This window comes from Phacochoerus africanus, chromosome 16 (assembly GCF_016906955.1).
Source record: "Phacochoerus africanus isolate WHEZ1 chromosome 16, ROS_Pafr_v1, whole genome shotgun sequence".
Classification (NCBI taxonomy): domain Eukaryota; kingdom Metazoa; phylum Chordata; class Mammalia; order Artiodactyla; family Suidae; genus Phacochoerus; species Phacochoerus africanus.
Genome location: NC_062559.1, coordinates 47,459,995 through 47,479,420, shown reverse-complemented (window position 1 = coordinate 47,479,420; position 19,426 = coordinate 47,459,995). Strand labels below are relative to the sequence as shown.

Below are 19,426 nucleotides of genomic sequence, written 5' to 3'. Positions count from 1 at the left end.
TGTGAGCTGTGTGTAGGTGGCAGATGTGGCTCAGATCCTGCATTGCTGTGGCTCTGGCGTAGGCTGGCAGCTATAGTTCTGATTCAACCTCTAGCCTGGGAACCTCCATATGCCGTGAGTGTGGCCCTAGATAAAAAGAAAAAAAGAATAGCCATCATTATGAACTGTTTACACTAACAGCTACAATTTCTGAGAACCAACCATAGGCTACGTTTTGTTTATATGCTCTCATTTAATTCTCACACTGTCTCCTCAGGAACACAAATCCCATTTTATTAATGAAATTCTGGGCAGTGAAGGCAGAAAAAATTAGTTCCTATGTCTTGGTGTAAGGAAAAATATCTTTTTAAGCTGAGAGTGGGGCGGGGAGGTGATGTATTAGTGTTTGTTCTATTATTCCTTATCCTTCTTAGCCAATTTTTTCCATTAAAAAAAAAAAGAGTCTGAAGTTTACCACCAGCTTGAAAATATGGTGGTGGTACCAACACTGACAGAAAAGCAGGATGCCGGGGGGCTGGCCGCTCGCATCCCCAGGCCCCGAGACTCCGCCACCTGGTCTGACCTCTTAAAGGGGGGGGACAAAGAACTGCCCCCCAGGGAGAAACAGAGAAATGAGAGACAAAGGCAAAGGACCCGATTTGGGAAACTCTTGTTCTCCAAGGACATGTGGCCGGAGGTTTTTGAATTGTTAGGCGCAACCTCTGTTAAAAATGATGGTGCCAAGACTGAGCTGAGTGCAAAGACAAACATCATTGTTTTAAACCCTCTCCTGCCACAGGAGAAGTTACCAAGTAGAAAAGAAGACTAGTTCCACCTTCACTGTATGGGTTTGTATTTGCTTGTTTTTCAAGAAAGAGAGAGGCCCTCAAATTCCTCTCCTCGAAGGATCTGAGCTGCGTCTGTGACCTACACCACAGCTGATGGCAATGCCGGATCCTTAACCCACTGGGCAAGGCCAGGGATCAAACCCACAAACTCATGGATGCTAGTCAGATTCATTAACCACTGAGCCACAATCGGAACTCCCAAAACGCTCCTAACAATGCTGGATGTCACACGGCAACTGTACTCGGCAGAGCTACTGCAGCAACTCTAGAAATCAAAACACGGACCATAATAAATAGTAGCATTGACAATTTTTCTTGTGTGTAAAACTTAGGTATTTTTTAAGTATTTAAATATAGCAAGATTTTTTGAGTATAATTTTAAAATATTTTAAATAAATATGAAGGTTTATCATTGATATGCCATTGTTTGCATGACATTTTGTTTCACATGATTTATAAGCTGGAATTCTTAATGAAGACCCAAACTTCTAATTATCATGTATTCATAGAAACCTGTAATCTTTTTTTACTGAAATTTGCTTTACAATACACCCAAGAATGAGAGGGGCATCTGCCTGTACCGTAACACCCCTCTTAACCCCTAAACCTGCACGAAAAGCACAAAATGGCACCACCTCTGGAAATCAGCTGGAACCAAGGCCCAAAACTCAAGGGGCAGGAACTGACGTGCACACTTGGAGCCCATTCACTTCTACATTCGGCCCAGAAAAGAGCCTCAAAGTTCATCTAGTTCTACTCTTCCACCTATAGCCGAGGAAACTGAGGCCAGGGACAGACATGACATACAAGTCCTCAGCAGTCATTTGCCAGAATAAAGTTCCCCAAGCACTAGAAGATCAGAAACAATAAATCAGTGGCAGAGATGGTATGGCAGTTATACTTAGAGCAGTGACAAGTGGCATGTGACAATGGAAGATAAGGCAGAAAAACTGAGGTGTTCATTACAGAACCATACTGGGTCTTAATGATAAAATATGCATCTGAATTATCACAGAAAGGTCTTACCCAGTTTCAACAAGAACGTTGAGCTCTCATTCAAAGGGGTCATCTCCAGGTGTCTGGGAGGTTAAGTCCTGTGGTCCTATGCATTGCCCACATGCCCAACAATGCTAGATAACTGTTATATATGCATGTGCCTGTTTTTTCAGGGACAGGTAAGGTGGTTTTTGAGATGTGCACACATCTCACAAACAACATAAAACAAATACTCTGAATTACGAGGGCTGAAATAACTTGTAAACAGATGACAACTAATCTAAATGACCTGAAATAAAAATGATTGCAAATATGCCCTCGAGAACGTAAAGTACCTAAGCATTACTAATCACCACTCCCAAGGTCACGTGTGTGTCAAACGGCCAGCGTCTTATCAATCTGATGAGGTTGTAGGAGTCCAACGACAGGCAGACCATGTAGCTAAGAATTCATTATTCCAGCATGAAGAATGTTATTTTTATAAGATCTCCATCCTCTGGTCAAGTCTTTCTCCTCTTCTCTTCCCTGTAGCTCAGCTTTAGCTCTTAGCAACAAGACGAGGAGGAGGTGACTCTGTGATAAGACGCCTCTTCTATTTCGAGACCTCACATTTGTTCTTTAACATGCTCCTGGTATTGCCCCCATTCCCCTGTCCCCCACCTAGGTCATCCCTTCTCCATGACCTCTACAAAGAACAGAATATCTAAACCCTCCCAAGGTGATCTCATGTCCTTGTGTGAGCACGAGGTTAGCAGATGGAGCTCTATAGCCCATGAGCTTGCTCAGGATAACGCCTAGTCCCCCGTACATCTTCCACCCCAAGGGACTCTCAATAGGGACTCAGATTCATGCCGCTGCCTTTACATTTCCTGCTATAATTTTAACTACATTTATCTCATCCAGTTTCTTTGCTTCACAATCACTTCAAGAATGATTTATAGGAAAGAACAGGCGCTTTGGAGTCAGAAAATCCTGGGCTGAATCCCAGGTGCAGCATCCAAATTGAGCTCTGGGACTGAGAACAAGTCACTTCTCCTCCCTGAGCCTTAGATCCTCAAATGGAAAAGGAGATGGCTCTGCAGTCAATGAGATGACGTCTATAACGTGCCTGGTACAGAGCAGATACACAGCAAATGCCCAATTCCTTCGCCTCCCTCTCTCCCTGCCCACCCCCCCCCACACCTATAACAACTGGCCCCGGCCTCTTTCTCTGAGTATTTTCTCCCATCTCTACTCACTGACTTCTCCCCATATGCTTCTTCTTGGCACCATCCTCTACACCTGAATTCTGAAGAGTGTCTGAGAAACCTATATCGGGAAATGTGATTATAGAGCATTGCCAGACTGTGGTTCTTGAAATAGAAATAACAAGGCCGCAAAATAGGATTAAGCTATAGAGGGCTGTCTAAAGACTGAGGGAACAGCCAGCCCTCCGCCTCTCTTACTCCTTACTTGCCAGACTTAAAAAATAAAAATATACATAAAATTTCATTTTTGGACAAATGACCAATATTTTTCTCGTCTGTCCCCATGACTGAGGTAGCAAGGAAGAAAAGTGGTAGGGAAAAAGAAAATGAAGGCCAAGACTCTCAGAGGAAGAGGTACCCGACCCTTCCCGCTGGTAGCACCACAGAGTTTTCAGTTCTCTGACTGAGAAAGGGAATTCCTGCCAGAGTTAACTCAGTGGCATCCCAGAGAGCCCCAGGAGGCAACAGGCAAATAACAACCAGCATCTTTCCACTCCAGGAAGCTTCAGAGCTTACTGGGGAGGTGGGATGGGTTTTGAAGACTTCGGTTGCCCAAGCATCCTCAATATCTGTACAAATGCTTGATATGGGTTTTATGGTCTTTTTCACTCATTAACTTTTTTTTTTTTGCTTTCTTTTTTTGTTGTTTTTTTGTTGTTTTTGCTTTTTCGGGCCGCGCTTGTGGTACATGAAGTTCCCAGGCAAGGGGTCCAATCTGCCAGCCACAGCCACAGCAACGCCAGATCCAAGCCACATCTGCGACTTAATGCCACAGCTCAAGGATCCTTAACCCACTGAGTGAGGCCAGGGATCGAACCCACATCCTCATGGATATTAGTCAGGTTCATAACCTGCTGAACCACAAGAGGAACTCCTCTCATTAACTTTTTAAAACATTATTTTATTCAATTGAGGAACATATTTTATATTTCATATAACCCTCAGAACATTGGAAAAGGAGAGATAAGCTGCCCATACTTAGACACAGTGAGAGTATTAATTTATTTGGATTAGCATTTTGTTTTTGTTTTTAAAGGGGGGTTGATAAAATTACACATGAAAAAGCACATATGTTACTGTACCAATTGAAATATCATCTCCTGTCAGGATTATTGCAATAACTTCTCAACTGGGCTCCCAGCTTCCGCCCATCCAGTCTCTCCTCAGCCCAGCAGCCAGAACGATCCTTCTACAACATGTCAGCTCATGGCACTTCCCTTCTCAAAGTCTTCCCAGTGGCCTGAAAGGTCCCATGGGACCTGCACCCACTCCTTCCCCCCCCCCCCCGACCTCCCCTGCCCTTGGCCCACACTCAGCTCCAACCACAGCACCTCTGCCTACAGCCTTCTCACCCAGGACACCCCTCTGCTCGCTCCCTCCACGATGTCAAGTCTTTGCTCTGGTGTCAACTCACCCAGGATGCCACCTCTGGCCACCTTTTCCAATCACAGCCCCCATTCCTGGCATGCCCTCCCCTCCTTCTCTGCTAAATGTTTCTCCATTCCTGCGGTCCCCGTCACTTCACTCTGTAGTTCATCCAACTGCACATTTTGTGTGTGTCCCCCCTGCCCCGCTCCAGGAGACTACGGGGCAGAAATGTTGGCATTTTCTTCCCCGCAGCATCCCCACCATGAAGAACGGTACCCGATGCGCAACAGGCACTCGGCAAAATTACTTAGAAAATGCTGAATAAACACAAGGTAAAAATAAGGAAGTCTTATTTTACTGGGGTAAAATATATTTACTGAAAAGCCAGACAGTGAATCAACGTCCACCTTCCTCCAGACTGCAGAGGTAAGAACCAGCTCTCCTCCTAAAGCCCCTCCCCGGCTTGCTGCTTTGGCTAATCAGACAATCATAAAGAGCCAGAGAGGGGTGTGTGAATTTCCTACTTCTGCTATTAATGTTCGGAAATGTAGGACAGAGATTTCTCGCTGCTGGTATTTTACAAACATACCATTTTTTTTAAAGGACACACCTGCCTGAAGTAACGTCTTTTTAAAGTGCTTCCCACACCTCCCCCCCTCAGGCTAAGAACAAAGTCCAGACCAGAGGATACACTGCTCATCTCAGCACCTGGGCATTCAGTAATGTCTGCTGATGGGCCAAGTTCCCAATGTCATCCTTCTAGCCAAGGTCCCAAGGAATGACCTGTATTTTTTATTTATTTTTTTATTTTATGGCGTATGGAAGTCCTTGAGCCAGGGACTGAATCTGAGCCGTAGCTGTAACCTACGCCACAGCTGCAGCCAGGCTGGATACTTTACCATCAAACCTGCGCCTCCACAGCACCCCCAGCGCTATAGTCAGGTTCTTAACCACTGTGCCACAGCGGGAACTCCAAGAATAACCTTTCAGTAAGAGACGTGCCAAATGCCACGACACCAGCAGAACCCCCGTTACCTCCCCTGGGCATCCCTGATGAGCTGCTGCAGGTCCACCTCCTGCTTCCTCAGGGTTCCAAACGACGACTGACTCTCCACGAAGCCTTTGCCTCCAAGGGTCAGCTTGACCTTGCCCAGCGCTGTCTTGAGGGCCCCACGCATATGGTCTTCAAACCTGCCCTCGTACTTCACAAAGTCCGACTCCACGACCACTGGAGTGAATGAGACAAGCAAAGCAGTCTGATGACGATATGGTCACCTCCGTGCCCAGGCCACCCGGCCCGTGGAGCCCCGTGGGAAACCCGGGGCTGGCACGCCAGGCGGGAAGTGGGTGCTCACGCTGCGCGCATGGGCAGAAGAAGGTGGGGCCCGCACAGCTGGGGACGACTGAGAGCATGTGGGCACCGGAGGCCCGGGGCTCTGCTGGCTGCTTTTTTGTTTTTTTCACCTTGCAATGGCAATATACACAGATACAGACAAGTGCACAAAAAGTAGTGTTTCACCAACAACGTTAAGGCAAACACCTCTGTTAAGCCACAGTCCAGGTAAAGAAACAGGATATTTCCAAAGTGTGCTTTTCCAGGAAAAAGGGACTAGATGAAGATGACACCCAAGCACAGAGAAAGCAGCCCGGCGCTCCACCCTGCCCTGGGGAGTGGCCTGCCTTCCTCAGATGCTGGCAGGGTGGCCACCTGAACGTGTCCTCAGGCATCTTCCTTTCCTGCCTGTGGCCTTGGAGGGCACTCTCCTGGCCTTACTACCATCTCCATTCAGATAGTTCTCTCCCCATGTTTACCTGTTTATATCTGACCTCTCCCCAGTCCTTGACTCTTTACCAAGCAGTTCCTTATCTCTGCGCGCCTGATAAAGTCCGCGGGCACACCCTTCCTCCCTGCTTCAAACACCCTCTGGGAACACACGAGCCCCAGACTCTCCATTCTCCCTTCCTGGCTTCCCAGACACTAAGATGCCCCCATCCAGCTGGTATCCCAGCTTCAATCAACTCCCCTGGGGACCACGCGCTCCACATCTGGCCACAGCTGGTGGCGGCTACAGCCTTTGGGACCTGTCCTTTTTATCTGGACACTAAAGATCAGTATCTGATGATCTCAGACTTGAACTGCCAGCCCTCTCAGGTCTCTAGATGTCTACTGTTCTCTCTCTCTCGCTCTTGCTTTTTGTTTTGTTTTGTTTTCCTGGTCTTTTTAGGGCCACCCCCATGGCATATGGAGGTTCCCAGGCTAGGGCTAGGGGTTGAATTGGAGCTGCAGCTGTGGCCTATGCCACAGTCACACAGGATCCCAGCCTTGTCTGTGACCTACACCACAGGTCACAGCAACACTGGATCCTTAACCCACTGAGCGAGGCCAGGGATTGAACCCGTATTCTCAAGGATACCTGTCGGGTTTGTTACCGCTGAGCCACGATGGAAACTCCTACTGTTCCCATTTTTCACTGAACCAAATACTACCATAAAAATAGTCTCAGTCACCCCCATTCAATAAGTCTACACTGAGAGTCTCCTAGGAATTTCCCTCTAAGCTCTTTCCATTTTCCTGATCCGAGGCTCTCCTGGGCTCCTTGTGGTACTTCATAGTGGATTCAAAGCCACTTGGAGTCTGAAAGGCTTCTTTCCATCTACTCACAGCCTCCAACACCTGTATTTCTTTCACCCAGGTCAAGAAAACCCATCCCTCAATTAAGGTTAATGAAAAGTTAATCACCATTCATTACCTGTGAAATTTACAAAGGAGGGAATCAACTCTGTCCGAAACAAAGCCTGTCAAAATGCCCCAATTCCAAGCCTTTTCATAGTCACATCATGAGAATACACTCTGGGAAATGCTTTGGGCAGCAGCCTAGAGCAGCTGTTAAGAGCCCAAGATTTTGCCACTACTCCAACATTCCTCGCTGGGAGGCTCGGGTAACGTCCATCTGCAGAACCTCAGGTTTGTCATATGTAATTTGGAGATACTCAAATACCTATCTGTTGGGTTCTGCTGCACACTGGTGTCTGTAAAGCATGGGACACAGAGCCTAGCACAGACCAAGTGCTCAGTCCATTCTCTCAGCCACAGCAACATCATTTTCTGATCAACAGGACAGTCCTGGGCTGTACAAAGTGCTACACAGACAGAAATTCTACCTTCACGCCCCAGTTCTGCTCTTGATCAAGCTTATTACCACTGCTGACAACTCTGTCCCCAAGACGGGACCTGCAGATGGTTGGGGACCATCAAGACCGCCTGGATATCCCAAAATGGCGCTAGACACACCTGCAAAGCGGACATCATTTGTGCATCCATCTGCCTGAGGTCATCAAGTGCTGCAGGTCAAAGGGAAAAGCGAGGAAGCCAACAGGCTGTGGCTGGGACTGCCAGCAATCAAGGTAGCATCCTCTATCCTCCACATCCCTGGCCAGCACAGCACTCTGGTGTTGCCACAAGCAGAAGGAACAACAAAGGTGCGGCCTTGCAAATCTGCCCAGTACACAAAGAAGAGGGCACCTCTCATCACATCCCTCACACCCACAGGACGCAGAACCAGGGTGCCTCCTTGGCTATAGGGGCTGAGACTGGCCAGATCTTTCTAACAAGATCTTGGAGGACACCACAAATGAGGCAACTCAACAGCACAGAGCAGTCCAATTACTCTGGGGTCCATGGTCTGCTCTGTTTTTTTTTTTTTTTTTCCTCTTGCCTTTGCTCCAATTTAGTTATTACACCAGAGTTATTACACTAAGTTCTACCAGATACCTGGGGGCGGGGGAGATGACATGATACTACTAGCAATTCATGTATTCCATTACTTGGCAGCTCTGATTCTGAGCTTGGCTGAAGAAAGCGCTGGCTAGAATGCTGGTCTGGAAGAAAGTCTAGAGATTATCTGTCAACCCAAATAATCTCCCTTATCTCTATTCTCCCTTCACAGAGATGCAGTCACAAAATTAGAAAATGTTAGAGTTGAAAGAAGAGATGAACATTATTTAGTCCAATAATTAAGAGTTGATGGCACTTTCCTACATCAGCATGTTCCAAAAAGTAGTGTTGGAATGAGTACCAGAAGTCTTCAAAAAGCTCCCAACTTCTGGTCTAGTAATTCTTTCAGAATCTATGCTACCCTAACTTCACAGCAGCGTTATTTTATATATATATATATTTTTTAATTACATTTAATTTATTGTACTGCCTTCCTTTTTTTATTACGCAAATGAATTTATCACATCTGTAGTTGTATAATGATCATCACAATCCAGTTTCACAGGATTTCCATCCCACAGCCCAAGCACATCCCCCCACCCCCCAAACTGTCTCCTCTGGAGACCATAAGTTTTTCAATGTTTGTGAGTCAGCAGCTGTTCTGCAAAGAAGTTCCGTCTGTCCTTTTTTCAGATTCCACATGTCAGTGAAAGCATTTAGTGTTGGTGTCTCATTGTATGACTGACGTCACTTAGCATGATAATTTCTAGGTCCATCCATGTTGCTAAAAATGCCAGTATTTCGTTCTTTTTAATGGCTGAGTAATATTCCATTGTGTATATGTACCACATCTTCTTGATCCATTCCTCTGTCGATGGACATTTAGGTTGTTTCCCTGTCTTGGCTATCACAGCAGCAGCATCCACAATTGCCAAGATATGGAGCAGCCTAGGTGTCCATCAACAGAAGACTGGATAAGGAAGAAGTGGTACATAAAGACAGTGGAATACTGTTCAGCCATAAAAAAGAGTGAAATTTTGCCATTTGCGACACCATGGGTAGACTAGAGGGTGTGATATTACGTGCAATAAAATCAGAGAAAGACAAACACTGTGTGTTATCACTTATATGTAGAACCCCAAAAATAAAGCAAACTAATGACTATGAACAAAAAAGGGAACAGACACACAGATACAGAGAACAAACCAGTGCTTATCAGTGGGGGGAGGGATGGGGGAAGGGCAGGATGGAGGCAGGGGATTCAGAGGTACAAACTACTATACATAAAGTAAATAAGCTACATGAATATATTATACAGCACAGGGAATAGAGCTGATATTTTATAACTATAAATGGAGCATAATCTATAAAAATTTGGAATCCCTATGCTATAAATCTGAAACTAACATAATATAGTAAATCAACCATACCTCAATAAGAAAATTTCTATTAAAAAATGTAATGACAAAAAAAAGAACCTATGCTAACGCAATTACTTAATGGAGAAATGACAACAACAAACATTCAGACAAAAATGCTCCCTGTAGCCTTATATAAGGCACGAAATTGGACTGGTTAAGCAAATTAAGGTGCATACACACTGTTGAAAACAGTTTTAAGAAATATTTAAACCTATGAAGGAAAACACATAAGGTTAAATTTTTAAAAATGAGTAAATAACAATTCCATGCAGGGTGTTTCCAATTTTGTTTTAAAAAAAATAGGTGCAGAGAAAGAAAAGACTACAACCCAAGTGTTAATGGGAATCAACATTTAATGGGGCAGTTTTTAGTGATTTGCTTTCTTCGTGCCATTCTGTATTTTGTAAATACTCCTCTCTGGTCATCAGTCGAACCGCATTTTTGATGTCTGATGTTTCAAGCCCACCACTCCCTCTTTTTCTGTCACACATCTGAGCAATCCAGCAAGAAAGCCCAGGTGCTCCCTCCATTGGCACCAGGAGGAAATGGAAAGCTTGCAAGCCCCAGTCCACATGCAGAACCCTCCCAGCGCCTCCTATTCACTATAAAAGCTGAGCCCATCTCTCGCGCCCCTCATCTATTTTTGGACCAGCTTGAGAACCTGCCACGGTCTCCGCAGGTATCTACAGCCTCCCGGCATCTACTGACATCACCAACCTCAACACCCAACCAAGTCAACACCACCCATTGATGCTGAGTGGCCACACCATCTACTAGGGGCACGTCCTACTTTTATACCCACACTGCAACGTTATTTGCTAAAGCTTTTCATGTCAGGCCTGCAGAATTTTGTCACTTTAAGAAGGGATATGTTCCGGAGTTCCCGTCGTGGCGCAGCAGAAACCAATCCAACCAGGAACCATGAGGTTGCAGGTTCAATCCCTGGCCTTGCTCAGTGGGTTAAGGACCCGGTGTTGCCATGAGCTATGGTATAGGTCACAAACACTGCTTGGATGTGGCATTGCTATGGCTGTGGTTAGGCTGGCAGCTCGAGCTGGGATTGGACCCCTAGCCTGGGAACCTCCATAGGCTGCTCCATGTGTGGCCCTAAAAAGCAAAAAAAAAAAGGAAAGAAAGGATATGTTTTTAAGACATAGGCAAAAAATCAAGAGGGCTGATTATAAGGTATCCACTTATAATCAGTTGAGACAACACGTGTCTAGAAAAAGAATCACCTCCCATCCTGGAACTAACAGTAGACTATCACCAAAGAAACATACCTGGACTCAGAATCTGGTCTTCTGTGAGTACGTCTCCAAGGGTGACAGATAAAAACTGGTACTTGGGTTTCTGCCAGCACCAGAATCTCCTTTTCTTGGTCACCAGGCTTAGAAGTTGTAATTTATCAGAGTCATTCAAGTTTGATACTGCAGTCAGGTTACCTCCTGTATCAACTTCCCTAAGAAAATTCTTTGTTGCTTTGGCAAACATTTCGAGAGTTCCAGATGACCTAAAAATACAAAAATGAGAAGTTTTTATTGTAGGACTTTTTTTTTTTTTTCTAAAATTACCTTATTTCTTCCCAGTATCAATCAGTATACATGATACAATACTTCTCCTTCGAGAAGCCTCTAGTTTGAGTTCAGGGGATGTTTAAAAAAATCAAACTGAAATACTGAATACTGAAATACTGGGGGTGGAGAGATACACTGGAAGGTATCAAGTACTATACTCAATGGAAGTGTATATATTCTATGCAATAAATGGTGTTAGAACCCGCTAATCGTCTGGAAAAAAGATCCCTACCTCATGCCATACAAGAGAGCAAATTCTCAACAGATTAGACGGTTTTTTAGGGAAAGGTAAAACCATAAAAGTACTAGGAAAAAAAATACAGACAAGTATTTGCACCATTGTAGAATGAGAAAGGACTTTAAGAAGACAACTGGTAAATGGGAAAAATACTTAAATACCAAGAATTCGAACACTTAACTAAAAAAACTTCACAAACCACATCAAGTTTTAAAAATACTGTAGTAGATACACAAGCAAAGGTCAGAAACAATTCATGATGTATAAACTGCTATAATGTAGCTATATATGTATACAGTAGCTATACATATGCCTATGGATATACACATATGTGCACACAAAAACCATTATTACTCAAAAAAGGCGCAAACTGACATAAGATCTTTTAGGAGTTCCCATTGTAGTGCAGTGGTTATCGAATCTGACTAGGAACCATGAGGATGCGGGTTTGACCCCTGGCCCCGCTCAGTGGGTTAAGGATCCAGCATTGCCGTGAGCTGTGGTGTAGGTCGCAGATGTGGCTCGGATCCCGCATTGCTGTGTCTGTGGTGTAGGCCGGCAGCTGTAGCTCCAATTCAACACCAGCCTGGGAACGTCCATGTGCCACGATGAGGCCCTAAAAAGAAAAAGAAAATGTCTAACGGACAAGAACTGTGTTTTATTCAGTATTTGTACCCCGGTATCTGACAGTCAAGTAAATAACAAACTCCTAAGATTTAACAGCTGAAATCATCTTAGATATTAACTAGTTCAAACCACTTTCTTTACCATGAATCTCCTCTAGGGCATAAAAGAAATCTATTGCTAGTTTTACTATTGCTAGTTCTTCTCTAAAGTACAGATTAAAATCTATAGCCACCTAACCTTGTTTTTATATATTAACAATAAGAATGAATATTTAAGGAAGAGATTCTAACACATGCCGAAAGGTCCCTTTCTGATAAACAGAGAACTGCAAAGAAAAGTAAGTAGGCCCAGGCCCTCATCTCTAATCTCTCACTACATTAAGCAAAAGGGTCTTGCATGCGATGGAGCACCTGTTTATTCATTTATCAAAATATTTATCCAATCAGTCATTCACCATTCATTCTTAAGCACCTATTATTCCCAGGTACCACGTTTAAACAATTAAGATGCAGGGAATTCCCATCGTGGCGCAGTGGTTAACAAATCCGACTAGGAACCATGAGGTTGCGGGTTCGGTCCCTGCCCTTGCTCAGTGGGTTAAGGATCCAGCCTTGCCGTGAGCTGTGGTGTAGGTTGCAGACTCGGCTTGGATCCCGCGTTGCTGTGGCTCTGGCGCAGGCCGGTGGCTACAGCTCTGATTCGACCCCTAGCCTGGGAACCTCCATATGCCGCAGGGGCGGCCCAAGAAATAGCAAAAAGACAAAAAAAAAAAAAAAGATGCAGGGAGTTCCCGTTGTGGTGCAGCGGAAACAATCCTACTAGGAACCATAAGGTTTCAGGTTGGATCCCTGGCCTCGCTCAGTGGGTTAAGGATCTGGCATTGCCGTGAGCTGTGGTCTGGCGTTGTGAGCTTGTGGTCAGATCTGGTGTTGCTATGGCTGTGGCATAGGCCAGCAGCTGTAGCTCTGATAAGACCCCTAGCCTGAGAACCTCCATATGTTGTGGATGTGGCCCTAAAAAAACAAAAGAAAAAAAAAACCATTAAGATGCAGATGCAAAAAGTAGTGAAAGACTACTAGTAGCTCCTTAATGAGCTACTAGTTTGGTGGACATATGGAAAAAGAGACAGCTAGGTTTTATTCTGGATACTGACACAGATGGCTTCAAAGGAATAAGCCAAGAACAAGGCATCTAAAGGACACTGAGGAGAAGCATGGGGTCGCAGACACACACGCATCAAGCTGCAACGTGCTTGGGCTATAGTTAGAGGCAAGCCGGCAAAGGCAGAGGAGCATCGATGATAAAGGCTGGGCATTTGCAGGAGGTGATACATGGGTGGACAAGATCGTGCAAGGTGAGATTTGAGATCACTGCGCTCCCGATGTCCAAGAGACATGGTTTTGTGTCCATATGCCCATCACCACTTCTTCGATCTGGATTTGCTGTTCAAGCTCTGGGACTGGTACCTGTACAGCAGCGCCAGGTTCTAGAGAGGAGAAGGGCAAAGGACAAGGATGAGGAAGTCTCAGTCCAGGTCCTGAAGGCCTGTGCCTCTCCTGCTGGGGGCTTGGGCAGTGGAAGGCTTCCGAGAGGCTATGCAGGGAGCGATATGATCGGAGCGGTCACTTAGAAAGATCTGGAAGCACAACCGGAAACCAGCTGGAAGAGAGGGAAGAGATGAACAACAAAGGAGGCTGCTCAGCTATGGCAACGGCTTAAGGAGGCTGGCTTGGTGGCTTCCCCAGAACTCTGGCTGGAGGAGAGGGTGGGGATGAAAGCGAGGTGCCTCCCCAGCGCGGCCCCCTGAGAGCCCCGGCCTGGGCGGGCTGATGAGATGGAGATGCCAGTTAGCAAGAGAGGAAGCGGGAGGCAGCGGACAGGTGCGGGATAGTCAGTAACTGCTGAGAGTCGGTCTAGCATGAGGGCCGCCGTGTATTTTGTCAAACACAAGGAAAGCCCTGTTAACAAAATAAGGTTTCTCCAATGGCCTCTGGGATCCCGCTCTGCCTGGCCAAGAGAAAAGCCACCACCGGTGTCAGAATCTCTGTTCTTATGGTTTCTATTCTTTTCTGGAAAGAAGTTCACAAATCTGCCTGCAGAGTCAACAGGTTTCTGAAGAAGCCAAATCAGGCTTGCTATTAAAAACAAAACCAAACCCATCTGCTGTGAGCGGCAAAGCCTTTGTTATGCCACCAATCCTCCCCCCAGGGACCAAGGGATGAAGAAAGGGAACTCCTAAATTAATTTTTAATTTTTGTTTTCAATCAAGCCTCCAACACAGCCTCTTGACAGGGTAGGCTGCTTTAGGAAGAGTTAAGGGAGGTGGGTATTGCTGCGGGGGTTTTTTTATTAGAATCAGGCTTATTCAATTGAGGAACTCCGAGAAAACTTTCCCTGTGAAGGTAAAGTGGAGGCTTCTTCTTTTATTACGATATTTGAATACATAATACATCCAAGGCTCAAATAGCTAAACTACAGGAAAAGAGGTACGCTGAGAAATCCCACTGCCCTTTCATCGATCTCCCCATCAGGCTTATCACTTTCACCTTTCTTTCTACAAACATAAGAGGAAAGGCATAGGCATCTTGCTTTCTGTCATGTGACAATCTACCCTGGAGCTCTTCCCAGGGCTGGCACCCTGCAAACGAGACAGCCGCATAACATGCCTGGACATGGCTGTACCGTTGCTTACTGAGCCTGTCCTGTGTTGCCGACCCCTGAGTTATTTCTAAAATGTTACTAGAAAAATGCTACACTAAGTACTCCTGAATGTATGGCTTCTTCATACACAGACAACTAACCGAAGGAAGATTTCTAGAAAGCGTTGCTAGATCAATGGATAAATGCATCTATAATTCATAGGTTGTACCATTTTTCAGCCTCACCAATAATGTATGAAAAGATCAGTCTCAGCAAGGGTGTCTTAGCAATCTTTGGTATTTTTGTCAGTCCCCCAGGGGAGAAATGTATTTCAGTAAAGTTTTAAGTTATTTTAATATAAATGAAATCAAGCATCTTTTGTTTAAAGCCTTTTTTTAATATCTTTTTCTTAACTCTTTGTGTCCTTAGCCCATTCTCGATTTTTTTTTCTTTATTCCTAGAAATTTCTGATGGACTAGAGAGACGAGTCAAAATGTTAGGCCAGAGGAAGTTCCTGTTGTGGCTCAGCAGTAATGAGCCCAACTAGTATCCATGAGGCTACTGCCCTGGGCTTGCTCAGTGGGTTAAGGATCTGGCATTGCCATGAGCTGTGCTGTAGGTTGCAGACGCAGCTTGGATCCCGAGTTGCTGCAGCTGTGGTGTAGGCCAGCAGCTGTAGTTCTGATTCAACCTCTAGCCTTGGAACTTCCATATGCTGCAGGTGCGGCCCTAAAAAGCAAAAACAAAACAAAACATCAGCTAGAAGTTTAATACCATAGAGCTTATTGAATGGCATTGGGAGATAAGCTGCCATCTGATTCTCACACATCTAAAGTAACTGTCCAGCCAGGAAAGATTAAATAATATGCCCAAGTATACCCGAACAAAACTTTCCTTGAAAAAGACACACGCACCCACATGTTCATTGCAGCTCTATTCACAATAGCCAAGACATGGAAACAACCCAAATGTCCATTGATAGACAATTGAATTAGGAAGATGTGGTACATATACACAATGGAATACTACTCAGCCATAAAACAATGAAATAATGCCATTTGGCGCGACATGGATGGAACTAGAGACTCTCATACTGAATGAAGTAAGTCAGAAAGAGAAAGACAAATACCGTATGATATCACTTATATCTGGAATCTAATATAAGGCACAAATGAACCTTTCCACAGAAAAGAAAATCATTGACTTGCAGAATATACCTGTGGTGGTAGGAGGGGGAGGGAGTGGGGTGTTTGGGGAGCTTGGGGTTAGTAGATACTAACTATTGCCTTTGGAATGGATTAGCAATGAGATCCTGCTGTGTAGCACTGGGAACTATGTCTAGTCACTTATGATGGTGCATGAGATAATGTGTGAAAATAGAATGTGTACATGTATATGTAACTGGGTCACCATGCTGTACAGTTGAAAAAAAATTGTATTGTGGAAATAACTATTAAAAAATAATAATAATAATATGCCCAAGGCCAACTGCGGATCTTGAACCAGAGCTGCCTGACACAGACAAGCACAATGACATCTCAAGCAGAAGTCAAACTTCAGATTGAAATTTCTGGAATGCACTGACCTAGAAGTCAATGAAAATGGCCTCCTGAGAAATCAAGTTCAAAATGCTCGTAGCCTAAAGTTCCCCTCACCGAACATCTGTACCAAAGATTCAGGGCCCCCTCACTTGGGGCCTGAAAACTTCCACGAGAAAACCGTCCCTAGCATCTGCCTACATGGCTTCCCAGCTCAAAGCACATCAGAACCCAGAGAGCCACAGGGAAGGCGGTTAGGTTAAGTAAGCTTGAATCAGACTCTGGCACAAAAGACATCACAGGAAGAGACCAGAAGGCCAGACAACACCACAGTCAGAAGAGCACATGGCCTATTAGGACCACTGGCTCCCGGGAACGAAAAAAATCCTAAAAACAGTCACACAGGTAGAGGTAGCCTAAGAAGACACTACAATCACTCATTCTCAAGACTGACTCAGAGTGACGGAATTATCAGATCTCTGAGTTGCAAAGAACTCTCTTCTTCCTAATACCCAGTTCGGGTTTCTTCTCTGAGCAGCTCCAGCTGATCACTGGCACTCTGCTTAAGTAATTCTAGGGAAGAAACTCAACATCAAAATACACTAAAGAAGGGGGCAACGGTGCACTGAGCACCTGCTACATGCCAGGTACGGGGCTAAGGCCTGGCGACCCGTTTCCTCCTTCCATCTCCTCGACAACCCCGCACAGGGGCTGTCCACATTTTACAGATGTGGAAACCAAAGTTCAAAGATGTTCAGTACCTTGCCCAAGTTCACGAGGAAAAGTTGCAGCCCTGACATCCGGGAGCTGGCCTGGTACCACTAGGGAGCCCTGGGGTTACTGGCGCTGGCCTGGCATTTTCCTGGTGACCATGAACAGCGGCACAGGGCACCAACATTGGGCAAGGCCACTCTGCAGTCACGATGTGTCAAGACCAACACAAGACCTCTCTTGGTCTTATCTGACAACAAAATAGGAATACTATCCCAAACCCAAAAAGGACCAAACACTCCACACCCACCCACCACCCTCGCTGGCACATGAGCGACGGCCATTCTCAACCAACCGCAGTTTGGGCCTCTAGCCTCCCTCTTTTCAGACAAGATTTATGAAGACACTCCAGAGAATTTCCCCCACTTCCTGACAGCATCCAATCCAGAGTGAAGTCCTATCTCCTCAAACCGGCTTCCAAACCACCTACACGCCCCAATCCTGAAATTCCTGACACCCAGTCAGGGGGATGCAGAGGGTCTCCTGTGGAGCGAGGTCTCCCTTATTCAGCAGTGACCCAATGCCTTCAGCTCTGGGTGTGTCCCCAGAGGTCCCTGACGACAGAGCACTGGATGGCAAATAGAGAATTAGCGCTGAGCCCACATTCCAGCCAAGGTCCACCTGCCTCCCAAGCCTGAGCCCTGAACTACCCTGCTCTGCCACCCCAGTCAGTTTTGTTTTAAATCTGGGCTACATACGATTCATTGTGTACAGTAAGAAACTGTGCTCAAAGGGGTAAACCAGTTACGGTGGAAGCAAAAACCATGGCCATAAAACATGTTATTTCCTCATTATCTAGGGAAACGAGACATCACTGTTAGTACTTGTGTCTTAACCTCAGCGCTCGTGAATTATTTTCAGTTTTCTAAATAACAAAGTGAAATCGAGTGTATTCAATTAAAACAGGTGTCATCCTTCTGTACCTTCCGCTGCTTATAGCCCAGTATCTGAGTTCATTTTTATAATAAGGTGGCAAATGAAAGACAAGGTACTCTATCATTTCTAAAATAAAAATATGAAATAAAAAACAAATTACAGTCACAAGACAGGCATGAGCCTGAAAAAAGGAGTCAGGGAGAGGCAGTAAAAACTTTCCCAACCTGGAGCAGATACCAGGACACTCACTGATTAAGAATAGAGAACCCTGCTCCCCTTGAGGGTTCAAAAAGAACAAAAAGAAAAGCAATTCTGGAAAACATAAGGCTTCCTCCTCAAGCAGACAAGCTAAAGGCAGCAGCTGGGGGCTTGGGCCGTGTTTCTCAGGACTGCCTGCGCTCATCCCCTCTCAGCTGTTCTGCTTCACGAGAAGAGCTCATTGGCGGTGGCTTTGGAAAACGATTCATTTCCTCCACATTAATTCAGCTGTTTCTCTGACCTCCCAGCACTATTTCATTCGACTCTGATTAGCCCGTCTGACTATCTGCCTCCTAAAGGCATCGATCCCAAGGCATCCATCCGACTCACGTGTCCTCTGAACAGAGCAGAAGCTCCAGCAGAGATTTTCTCGGAATGATCTATAACCAATGCCGTTCGCAGACCGCCCTCTAGTCTTTCCGTGCCAGGTGCAGTTAGGAAGCGGCCTGGGGCTCCGCAGGTTAAAGCCCAAGATGGTCCTGTGATCTGCTGTGATGTCACCCACTCAGGCCAGGCCGAGAACTCCCAGGGGAGCTTGGTCTCCGCAGGCGCCGGGCCCAGCATCCCAGACGCGGGCGGAGCGGAACTCGGTCCAGGCCGGAGGGTGAAGCCCCTCCGCCCGCCCTCCCTCCCCGCACGCACGCACGCGTCCAGGCGCGGGGCCCGGGAAAGCCTCGGTGCACCCGAGGGGGAGAAACCGGAAGACAAAGAAACGAAGGAGTGGGGAGACGGCGCGCAGGGGTGGGGGGCAGAAGGTACCCGCTACCCTGGCAACAGCCAGGGATGGAAATGGCAGTGGGGAGGGGGCAGGAGGGGGAAGGGGTGGGGGACGCGAGCTGGGCAGGCGAGTGAGGAGGGGACGCGATGGGGTCGGCGGGCCAGCTGCGGGCAGACCACCCGTTCGTCCCCCTTGGGACTAAGAGCCAGATGGGAGGGTGTCCCAGAGAGACAGGGCCCCGCGGACCGGGCTCCCCAAGGTCAAGGCCGGAGCCGCGCCCTGCGGCGCGCACTTACCCGAGCCCAGGCGAGCGGCGCGCACTTGCCAAACCCTCGCTGCACGCCCTGAGCCCGGCGCCGGCCGAGCCCGAGGAACCCCGCGGGCCGGGCTGGGCCGGGCCTGGGCGGGGGCTCCTACGAGGGGGGCGGGCGGCGGGACCTTTGCTCTGTCCCCGCCCCCTGGAGCCCGGAGCCTTGGCCCGAGGAGTGAGCTCGGAGAACCTGCACTCAGGAGTACCTTCAGCAGGGCCCAGAATGAGGCAGGGCTTTCGCTTGGGCCCCCATCTGCTCTGGGCTTATCCTTAGATTAATTACCCCACCTTCTTGTATTTAA

General features: G+C 46.5%; 1 protein-coding gene across 3 annotated transcripts in view; it reads right to left on the bottom strand.

Moving 5' to 3' along the window:
• The window catches only part of GSDME (gasdermin E), a 59,781-nt gene extending 40,575 nt beyond the window's left edge, over positions 1 to 19,206 (bottom strand). The window contains exons 1-3 of one of the 3 annotated variants that reach the window (XM_047763516.1): positions 19,111 to 19,206; positions 10,855 to 11,084; positions 5,474 to 5,666 (exon numbers count right to left, since the gene is read on the bottom strand). In XM_047763516.1, the coding sequence (XP_047619472.1) occupies positions 5,474 to 5,666; positions 10,855 to 11,065 (404 nt within the window). In that variant the 5' untranslated portion in view covers positions 11,066 to 11,084; positions 19,111 to 19,206. Of the gene's footprint in view, positions 1 to 5,473; positions 5,667 to 10,854; positions 11,085 to 13,479; positions 13,590 to 18,426; positions 18,670 to 19,110 lie in introns of those variants that run through there. The other 2 variants (XM_047763515.1, XM_047763517.1) reach the window with 2 other exon arrangements.
• Between the last annotated feature and the right edge of the window lie 220 nt (positions 19,207 to 19,426).